Below are 11,048 nucleotides of genomic sequence, written 5' to 3' on the forward strand. Positions count from 1 at the left end.
GGGGTGCACGGAGGCAGCTCTCTGGCGGTTCCGAAGCCCAGGACCGCCCCTAGTCTCCTTCCTTCTCTGGTGCTCCAGAACTGTTCAGGCTGCTGGACGAGGACCAGAGTGGCAGCTCTTCCTCTTTGAGGAACCGCTTGCTGGTGGGGCTTGGAGGTTCCTGGACGTAAGGGGGGCTGCGTGGAGCGCATTCACGGTGACCTGTGCTGAGTTCTCGGGCGGGCACCGCAGGGAGGAAGGCTGTCGCCGTGCAGCCGTCCGAGCACGTGTGTTGATTATGACCGTGAAGATAATTTCGGGGGTGCAGCCCTTCTTAGTGTGAACGGAGCTGTGGGTGGTGGGCCATCTAAGGCCTGACTTCCAGGACCGGACGTCTCAGATTAACACGGACCAGGGGTCAGAAGCCAGCGACAGGTGGGAGTGTCCGTGGCTTGGGTCCGGGGACCTGGGGAAGGTCTTCCGGGAAACATGCCCGAGGAGGTCCACCTGGTTCACCTGGAAGCCAGTGTGTACATGCGTGTGCTTGTACACACACGCACGCACACACCTGTTTGGGGCAGTTCCTCTCGGGTCTAAGCCTTCCCTAAGTCACGTCTCTGCTCGTGGGGGCGGGTGACTGAGCTGAGGGCTTCCTTATCGGGCGGCGCTCGCTGGCGCGTGGACGTGTCGCGGGAGAGCGTCTCCGGCAGGCACACGGCTCACCCTGGTGTCCTTCTCTTGCCGTGGCTCAGCTGTGTGTTGGTCTGACCCGGGCTCGTGGCCATCGGGGATGCTCCGCCCGCCCGCCCGCGCTTTCCTCCCCATCCTCGCGGTTCTGTGAGCCTCGGTCCCCGAAAGGCCGCTCTTCCTACCTTCCTTGCCTGTCACTGTCCCCGCGTGGACCCCGGCCTGTCCCACCCGGCAGTCTGGGGGCCGGGGCTCAGTGTTCAAGCCGACCCTGGAGCCCAGAGGGCAGACGGAAGTCAATTAAAGTTTGGCCCAAACGGTTCCTGGCTTTGTCTAGTGTTGTGCAGGGTGGGGAGGGCTCTGCTGGTCCTCCTTCAGGAGAGGGGTTTTGGGAAAACTGAGCTGCAGGGGTGGAGATGGGGGGGCTGCCTCCGGGGTCCGCAGGCCGGACGGGGACGAGGACGCATGGGTGGCTGCTTCCTGCCCTTGTGAGGAAGGAGGGGGGGTCTCCCTCCCTCGCTGGTGGCCGGGAAGTCAGCGCATCCTTGCCGGCTCTCCCCCCGCGGTCTCGGGAAGGGGGAGGAAGGCGTGAGTCTGCTGTGGCTGCCGTAGCCGTGGATCCAGGGGCCCACAGATCCCGGGGCCCGGACGGCCAAGATCCGCGCGCGGGTGGCCGGGCTCCGGGGAGAGCCCCCTGGGCCGCGATCCTCACTGTGTGTGCGGGCGGAGAGCAGGGAGGGGGCAGGCTCTCTGGGGCGCTCGCAGGGCACAGACCCGGTCACGGGGACCCCACCTGCTGGGGCTCATCAGATCCTGGTCTCCTCCCGCGGGCCCCGCCGCCTACAGCTGGTGCCTGGGGTCCAGCTTCACGCGTGGATGCGAGGGGGACAGCCACTCAGCCCCTGCCAGCGAGCTGCTGGAGAGAAACCACGCACACGCCTTGGCCCCTGCGGCTCTGGTGGAGGTTAGTCTTCCGCTTCTGGAAGCAGAGCTGGGTGCACACCCCTCCCAGGAGCACGGCCGGAGGGCACGGGCACGGGCCTTTAGCTGGGGCAGGGGCTCCGGGTGTCGCCCCTGCAGGCAGCGCTCCGTCCTGACGGCGGGGGAGGAGGCAGGTCTGTTCCGGTGGCCGTGTTCTTCCTTGTCCGCCCCGGGGTGACATGGGGCGGCCTGGGGCCGGCACCTGCCTGTCCCCCAGCCCTGCTGCTGTTGGTCAGGCGCTCGCTGACCCAGCACAAGCCCCACCCCACCCCGTTCTTGGAGGACAAGGGGATTTGGCCTGATTCTTCCTTACACTTCAAGTACAGAATGGCTGCGTACGTTTAAAGTGACGTGAGGGGCACCTGGGGGCTCAGTCGAGCCCCAGGTCGGACCGAGCGTCCAGCTTCGGTCAGATCATGATCTCGTGGTTCGTGGGTTCGAGCCCCACGTGGGGCTCTGTGCTGACAGCTCGGAACCTGCCCGGGATTCTCTCTCTCTTCCTCTCTCTCTGCCCCTCCCTTGCTAGCGCTCTCTCTTTCAAAAATAAAGATTAAAAAGAAAATAAAGTGCTGTGTTGTAATCAACTTGCAGTAACTTTATTTTATTTTTTTTTACAGACTTTTATTTCTTAATTATTAAAAATGTTTTAAGTATTTATTTTGAGAGAGACAGAGCGTGAGCAGGGGAGGGGCAGAGAGAGAGGGAGACGCAGAATCCGAAGCAGGCTCCAGGCTCCGAGCTGTCAGCACAGAGCCTGAGGCAGGGCTTGAACCCACGGACTGCGAGATCATGACCTGAGCTGAAGTTGGACCTTTGGCCGAGCCAGCTGGCCACCCCCAGGAGGTTTTATTTTAAGGCCCTCAGGCTTCAACTACTTTCGCGGATAGTCTGGTAACCAAAAAAATAGTCTCATCATAAAATGGTGTTTGCTGTGGGGTCTCACGTCCCCAGTACAGGTTGTGGGGGACGCCTCACCCGTGCAGCCCAGGAGGTGGGTAAAGGTCCCAGCAGTACAGAGCGCGCCTCTCACACCCCTGCAAGCTCACGTTATGCTCCTGTGTTCCCCTGGACCGAGGCGGTTGGAGACGTTGCTTTTCGATGTGACCTCTTCTTCCCTCCTGGGTGAGGCTGCGTCAGCCGGTCGGCCTCCTGGAATCCGGGGCTGCACCGCGTGGTCCCCGAGGAGGTCCCCGTGGTGTCCTGTGCCTCCCCTATCTGCGCGCTCTCCACCGACCCGTCACCGCGTGCTTCCGCAGCTCCCTGGAGCCCAGGTCAGCGCCCGGCACAATGTAGCCCTCTGAAAACTTGGTCCTTCTCTTTGCCAATGAGGAGGCTCTCCCAGCGGGAAGGGGGCGGGGGGGGGGTTGCAGTCGCTCCCAGTAAGCCGTGGTAGCCGAAGCAGGGGGACTGGGGTGCGGGTACATCACCGCCGGGCCTCTGTGGAGGTGTGGAGGGCAGGGGCCTGGGGAGACACGCGGCCCCTGCCCCGCTTCATGACACCAGGGGCATGGGGGGGGGCGGCCTTTGATTCGTGCAGAGGGTCCGTGTGGGCTCTCAGCGTCCCCACCTCCTCTGTGGGAGACCACACGGCGTGGCCGGCCGGGCAGCGGCTTCGGGTCTGGCCCCTTCCTCCGTAGCTCCGGTCCCCACTGCCTGCAGAGCCCTGTCACTGCGCCCGGAAAGGCCTGCTGCATTTCCTCCTGGGAACGTGGGAGACACGCGCCCCCACGCAGTCCCCAGACTCAGCCGAGACCCCTGGGAGCGCGGAGCCAGCGCTCGGGTGGCAGGCATCAGGTGCGCTGGGTACTCGGGACGGCTGCAGCCCACCAGGCCCATCCTGCCCGCACACAGGGCTTCCCGTCAGCTTCGTCCCGGGACGGCCCTCTTGTGACTGTGTGCGCGGTCACCAGAGCAGCTTGGAGCCCGGGAGCAGACCGCGGCCCCACCGTGGGCAGCAGGGGCCCCTCCCGCGAGCTCCCGATGTCCTGCCGTGTGCCCCCCGCCATCGGCAGCCACCACGTTACGGGTGTGGGACTGCGGTCCAAGCAGGGACGGGGACACGTGTCCTGGAACCGTCCACCTTCAGTCCCGTGGGACCGGCCACATGCACGTCCGGCTTGGGGTCTTTGCAAAGGATGACATCAGCCACCCGCTGGCGGACGGCCCGCCACAGGGCTCTGCAGGGTGGAAATAAGGGACGTGGTCTGGGCCACCGAATCCCTGAGGAGTCCTGCTCCAGAGCAGGTGCAGGGCTGCAGGGGCGGGGCTGGGGGACGGGCAGGGGTGGGGCTGGGGCGGGGACTGCATTTCCACTTGAAAAAATTTATGTTACTGATATGTATGCGTTTATATTTTATACATTTTCTAGACACATTATCACTTATTAAGTTACATATAAATTCATGTATTTAATGGGGCGCCTGGGTGGCGCAGTCGGTTAAGCGTCCGACTTCAGCCAGGTCACGATCTCGCGGTCCGTGAGTTCGAGCCCCGCGTCGGGCTCTGGGCTGATGGCTCGGAGCCTGGAGCCTGTTTCCGATTCTGTGTCTCCCTCTCTCTCTGCCCCTCCCCCGTTCATGCTCTGTCTCTCTCTGTCCGAAAAAAAAATAAACGTTGAAAAAAAAATTTTAAAAAAAATAAATTCATGTATTTATTTACACATTGACATATTTATAAAATATTGATTTTGTATAAATCTGATATAAATAAAGGTGAAGGAAATGTATACTGAAACTCCATATACGACCATTCTTTGCTGAAGAATTTTGCTGAAGTAAATCACCGATATTGTGACATTTTACCCTAAATTATGCGCTTCTAGAAAGGACATTTTATTACACAGTCACAATACCATTATCCCACCTAACAAATTTTGTTTTATTTTATTTTATATTTTATCTTATTACATTTCATTTCATTTTATATTTCTTTATTTTATTCTTATTTTATATTTATTTTATTTTAACTTAATTTTGTCATTTAATTTAATTTTAATTTTCTTGTTTTATTTTATTTTAAAGTGGGCTCCACATCCCGCATGGAGTCCAGTGTGGGGCTTGAACTCACGACCCTGAGATCAAGACCTGAGCTGAGATGAAGAGTTGGCCGCTAAACTGACCCAGCCACCCAGGCACCCGTATATCCCACCTAACAAATTAACAGTAATTCTTTAATCACACCTAAAAACCAATCTATATTCAACTCTCCGGGTTGACTCCAAAATGAACTTTTCTGGTTAGTCTGTTTGAGGGGGGACCTCACCTTGCCCCTTCTGGTCTCGAGCCGGGCCACTGGACGAAATAAATCTCACGCCAAGTGCCCGTTCCTCCGGTCTCCTCCCTCTCCCCAGGGCCGCGTACGCTGGCTCGCAGGGCACCTACGGGGAAGGGGCCTAATCTCCCCCCACTGTGGTGGCCACCTCCACGTGCGGTCCTTGGAGGCGGGGTCTCTGCTCCCGGCCGTGGCTCCATGTCGAGGCTCGGGGGGCTTCCCTGGCCTCCAGGAGCCTCCCCTTCCCAGTCCTGCCTCCTGTACCGAGGCCCAGCTTTCAGGGAGGAGACGCCTGAAAGCGGGTTCCGTCCCCGTTTGTCACATTCGTCCACTGAGCCAGAAGGCACCCGGCTCGGCCACCGACTGACAAGGGGGGCAGGAGACTCACAAGGGGAACGGTCGTGAGGCCTCAGCGCACCGGCCTGCGTGTGCATGTGGTGGAGAAGCGGGAAGGGCACAGGGTGCCCTCCAGACCTCTCCAAAGGGGTGGGACCCCCTGGGCCGGAAGTTCAGCATGAATCACCACTGCTCCCCACCTGTAAGCACGTTTCTGCTCATTTCCCGGACTGTCGTCGTCCCGCAGGCCTCTGTGCCTCAGCTTCCTCGCCTGTAAATGGGGCCACAAGAATACACACCTTACAGGGTTATTGTGAGGGTAAACGGGACGCTTCACGAACCACACGGAGCAGCGCCCACGTGCTGGGAAGCAGGCCGTAAACGCCGGCAATTTTTACCGGTTTGGGGCTTGTTTTTGTTGTTTGAGGCACAGTAGGGGTCTTGTGACTGTGATCTGCTTTTAGGCCTGGCTTTTGGGCACAAGTGACCTGAGGTTCAGCCGTGTTCCCAGAGTCAACATGCCAGCAAGCATCCCTTCTGGCTTGAGGGTGGGGCGGCCCCAACGACACCAGGCAGGGAAAACACGGCCAATGGGACCTGCGTCTGGGTTTTCACCAGGGGGCATGGCTCTGTTAGCAAAACACCGGGAGAGCAGAAGGGAACTCTCCAGATTTTAGGAGGTGCTGGGGCAAGCCTTCCGTTCCGGCTTGGATGGAACTGAAACCAATGAGGAGGAGAGGACTGGGAATTGAGCGAAGTTACCTGGTGACGAAATTCAAGCCGACAGGTTCCGAGGTCAAGTTCATCGGTTTACACTCCGGAAGGCGTTGGGGAGGAAGGAATTTCCCTCTGTCCAAGGCTCTTCCGGCTCATTGAGAATTAATTTGACAAGAGGGAGATTAACAGGAAATAAAATTTAGTTTTGTACGTAAGGGAATCCACACCCTTGTGAGATTTCAAGTCGGGGAAGTGAGGTGCACGTGCTGTCCTGGGCTAAGGAGAGGGGTGGGGGCCCGGGGACACTGCGGGGAGGACGGCCCTTCGCGGGAGGTGAGAGGTGCCCTGCTGCACAGAGAAGTTTCTGAAGGTAAAATGGAATCTGTGGATGGCACTCTTCCAGCTATAGGTCCTTTATCAAAATTCCTCTTTAGGAGCGTGGTCGGGGGGGAGGGTGGGTGCGATTGTTCAAAGTTTCTTCCTGAGTCCTTCGGGCGTTCATTGATTTTATCTTAGAACAACCTACATTTCACTGTAGACTGTCTTGGGGCAGCCGGCCCGTGGTCCCTACAGAGAGATTGAGGCGGAGGGTTCCAGAGGCCCATGCGTGGATGTGCCCAGGACGCCTACCCAGTGGGCACAGGGGCTCCTGTGTGGTCCAGCCTCCTCCTGGTGACCCGGAGGGGCATCCCCTCACCATCCCCAGGCAGTGGAGCAGTTCCACTCAGGAATTTAATCCATACACGTGTCTCAAACGTCAACTACGCGTGAGGCTCAGTGCTCACCCTGGGAGTTGCCGGGCAGCGTGGGAACATGAGTAAGACAGGTGCCCGCCTCTGACAGCTTCCTGTCTAATGGGGCAGACAGATTCATAGACAAGTAATGACAGCTTGAAGGAGCATGACATCAATGTTTGGGGTGCGGAAAAGTCAGGCCACAAGGGGATGGAGTGTTCCATGCTGCCTCAGGAGGGGGAGCGGGCTTCGTGCAGGTGGGTGGGCAGCTGACAGCTGGAACTTTCTTCATTTGCTCAGTAAATACTTATTAAGCATGAGCTTTACCCCAGGCATTGTGCAACCACTGGACAATGAGAGGGGAGCAGCCCTGGGTGCAGGGAACAGCATGAGAGAAGGCGAGAGCCCGGGAGAAAGACGCAGTCGTTTGGAGAAGCCTCTTCTGGAAGGTTCTGTCACTCCAGCCCCGCGGGACCCTTCTTTGCTTATTCCCATCTTCCTGCCACGATCCTGCCCAGGGCACGGTTCCTTTCTGTGTCAGAGGCAATACTTCCAGACTACTCCGGATAGGGCACGACCCTTGGCCTCCTGAGGCTCAGGTCGCTTAACGGTGTGGTGTCCTTGACCTCCATCCTTGGGCAGGAGGACCGCCTGCAGACCCCGGGGATTCTGTGGCTGCTGCCACTGGTGGGGGGGTGAGGGGGGTGGGCGGAGCACCCTGACAGGCAGCCAGCTGGGGCTCCGAGGCGCATCCTGACCGCCCAGAGAGGAGAAGAGGCCCCGGGGACAGTCCTTCATGGGGAGCATCCCTGGTGAGGCCGGAAGTGCTCCCCTGCAGCTGAAAAGCGATCCGGAAGCTCAGCTGGCAAAGCGCACGGGCTCCCCACCATACCCGCGGCCCCGGAACATTCGCCGATTAATGATTAAGTTCTGAATCCCACTCGGCGCGCTCCCTGATCACATAGGGGACCCACCGGCAGCTCTAAAGGGTTGTTGTCTGTTGCACAAGTGATTCTAACAGACGCTCTTCCAGAAGTGGGGGGGGGGCGCGCTGGGGGGAAGAGGAGGAAGAGGAGGGAAGCCTGGCTGGCAGGGCCCCGCTGGGCTGGGGGCTGCGGGCCAGTGGGGGAACTCAGGCAGGCGCGGCTTCCTTGGGAACCCGCGACAGAGCAAACACCAACACAGAAATGTAACCGACCACACGCCCGCATCGCGGCCGGGGGGGCCTCTCGGGGCGCTGGCCGCGTGTCAAGCCTCGAGTCCCGTTTCGCGCTGATGGAAGCAGACTCTGGTTTCTTCCTCTTTTTCTGTTCTGTGGGGTTTTTACCGACACGCGGACCTTTCGCCTTCGTTTTCTTCTTTGGTGTTTATATGAGGTTGGACAGTGCAGACAGGTGGCTTCTGTACCGTGTCGGCATAACCGGATTACCGGACTCTGTCAGGCTCACTATGCATAACGGAACACCTACGACGTGCGGGGACGCATGCTAGGCGGTGGCAGGGCCACAGGCATGAGTGAGATAGGATCCTTGCCCTTGGGCGTGCGGCTACAGCGTGAGGAGAGCTGCAGGTGTGAGACAGGTGGCCCCGGCCAGAAGCTATGGGCAGTGGTGGAGACGGGTAGGGGGGCCACCCCCACCCCCGCGCCGGCGTACAGCTGCGAGGCTGTGGGCAGTGGGGGGTCCTGAGTGGCGGCGTTGGCCGTGCACTGAGGTCCAGCAGGATACAGGAGTGGCGGCAGCTGTCCGAAAAGAACGATCAGTGTGACACATTGTTGCTGCGACCGTGGTAACCACTCAGTAAATGCAGCAAGAGTGCTCATAGCAGCTGCCACTGCCTGTGGGGTCCACGAGCAGAGAGGAAGGACACGGGAGCTTAGACACTCAGAGGCGAGACCCCGCCGAACTGAGACTCAGCCCCGCAGGAGCAGGTGCCTCGGGAGGGGAGCCCGTGCCCCAGGGAGGCCCCCCGGGTGCGGGAAGAGCTGCAAAGCGGGCTCCGCCGTGGCTGGCGCCCTGGTCTGCAGATCCCGCTGTGGCGGGTCACGTAGACTCACGAGGGGCTCGTCCCAGACGCTGGAGGCTCACTCATTCAGCACGGGTTCCCGAGCGGTCGCGGGACGCCCGGCACCTTGTGGCCTTGGAGAAAACGCATGGCGAGGTGAGGGGAGAATCGTGGGGCACCCGGGAGACCAGACGATCCGAGCAGGAGCAGGAGCAGGAGAGAAGCCGCGGGGGCTGGACGTCACAGCGGTGACAGGGACAGTGGCTCGGCTCAGCCTGCTGCCCGTGAGGGGGAGGGGGCCGCTGGGCCGCTGGGCTCGCTCCGAGGGAGGGCGGTGGGGTCTGTGGTTGGCCCACATGGGCAGGAGGAAGCGGCCGGAGGGTCACAGCACCTGTGTCACCGGGGGTTTCATTGCTTGTTTAATGCTGGCACGTCCCGTGGCGGTAAGTCGGGGAAAGCCGCGCCTTCACGCGCCGGGAGAACGTTAGCCTGAAGAGTGCGTCTCAGTGCCCCGGGGCCGCATGGCATCCGCCACTCCGAACGGGCACACTTCCCTGCTCACTCCCCTCCTGCCCATCCCGGCGCCCAGGGGGCCCTGCCTGTCCCCCCCCGCGCCCCCCGCCACGAGGCCATGTGTCCCCTCCTCAGCTTCTCGCCTCCTCCTTCCCGGTCTCCTCTCTGCTCCTTTCTGGCGGTCAGGCCCGGACCCCCAGCCCTTCTCCAGGCTGACCGCCTCTGACTGTGTCCTGGGGGTCCGGCTGCCTTCTGGGGATCCGTGCACCGTCGTCCTGCAGGGTCTGAGATTCTCCCTGTCCCCGGGTCCTCTCCCCGTGTACCTGGCCCTCCCCCCAGGTTCTTGGTGCCCCTCGGTCTCGGCCCAGCTTGCTGATTCCCGGCCTGTGCCCGCCTCTGGGCTCCCCCTCCCCTCCCGCCGCTGGATCCGGGCTCCTTCCCTCTCCCGTGGCCGGCCCCAGGGGGGGCCTCCTGAATCACCCTCGTTGGAGCCCCCACGCTCTGGCCCTGCAGCGAGAGGCTTCCCAAAGGCGGCCTGCTCTGTCTCTCAGAACTTTCTGTGTGGTCTGGTGTCGGGAGAGCATAGTGTCCAGGACCCCGAATGGGCCCCACGGTCCCTCCTGACCTCGCCCCAGCTTCGGGGCCCAGATCGGCCTCAGGCTGGCTCGGTGCCCCCGCAAAGGCGTGAGCTCTTCCCTCACCTGTGCCCTCCTTTCCTCCTCCCCCCGCACCCCTCCCCCTTGTTTCCAGCACTCGACCGTCCCCCGCAGCTGGGGCCTCGCAGCCTGGCGGACAGAGGGCTGGGGCCCTGGCCAGAGGGGCCGGGTGTGCGGTGCCCTGAACTTGGGCCCCAGCACGGCATCAGCACAACGGGAAGGATGGCGCCTCTGGAGAAGGAGACGCTTCTCTGTGGCGGGCGGTCACCCGGGAGGACCCTGTGGTCAGCCACGTGTCTGAGGAAACCACAGGACGGCAGAGGTGTCTTTGGGCGGCTCTGGCCTCGCCTCTGCTCTCAGGAGGGACGAGGGTCTCTGCCGAGCGCCCGGTGTCCCAGGATGCCCGGCCCAGGGCCCCTTCCTGGATCTCTCCCGCCAGCTGGCCTGCCCCCCGACCCCCACTCCGATCTGGGCCCACAGCCTCCGTGGTTCTTCCCCGGCTTTTGTCTCCCGTGTGGGCTCTGCGAATGTTTCGTTTTCCTCCCCCACCGACCCCACTTTCAGGGGAGGCGTCCAGACCAAGCAGACCGGATTCGGGCCAGCCCTTGGCCCCCAGGGATAGGCCCGCAGGGCCCCCCCAGGACAGTCCATACAGCCTGGTGCTTCCCTGTCCGCGGGCTCATTTGCTCGTGGCCTGTGGGGTCTCCCAAGGGGACAACTCTGGGCTAATGGAGGCTGAGTGGCCGTCCTGGGGGCCGTGCTGGGAGGACCCCGTCCTGCATGAGTGTCCTGGTTCTGGGGGGCTGTGTAGGAGGGCATACTCTGGTGGCCCCTGGGGGCAGCGGCTGGGTCGTGCCGGGCTCGGGCCACTTCCCAGACTGCCTCCTGCCCCGCTGTCCCCTCCAGGCCCCGCCAGGTCCTGCGTTTCCAGCGTGTGGAGTTGACTGTTCAGTGTGAATTCTGTGCCCACACATGTGTCACACGCCGAGACTCTGGTGCCCAAAGCGCGGATTCATGGAAACCAAGAGGCGGACGGGGTGCGCGACACCCAATCCGCACCTCGGACGGCGGGCCCCGCCTCCCTGCCACTCCCGCACCCATTCAGGGACTCCTCCGGGCGTCAGTGTCCTCGTCTGCCATGTGAGGGAGCCCGGCCACCGCCCTGCGACTT

The 11,048-nt window shown here is 61.4% G+C and overlaps 1 protein-coding gene across 1 annotated transcript in view; it reads left to right on the forward strand.

Moving 5' to 3' along the window:
* The window catches only part of LOC124509889 (calpain-8-like), a 50,905-nt gene extending 43,267 nt beyond the window's left edge, over window positions 1-7,638 (forward strand). The window contains 4 exon segments of the mRNA XM_047076480.1: window positions 79-166; window positions 1,513-1,630; window positions 7,347-7,399; window positions 7,470-7,638. Of these exon segments, the coding sequence (XP_046932436.1) occupies window positions 79-166; window positions 1,513-1,630; window positions 7,347-7,399; window positions 7,470-7,638 (428 nt within the window).
* The last annotated feature ends 3,410 nt before the right edge of the window (window positions 7,639-11,048 follow it).

The sequence above is a fragment of the Lynx rufus genome, unplaced genomic scaffold (genome assembly GCF_022079265.1).
Source record: "Lynx rufus isolate CCGP_SWC_20201006 ecotype Redwood Valley unplaced genomic scaffold, mLynRuf1.p SCAF_15, whole genome shotgun sequence".
Lineage (NCBI taxonomy): Eukaryota > Metazoa > Chordata > Mammalia > Carnivora > Felidae > Lynx > Lynx rufus.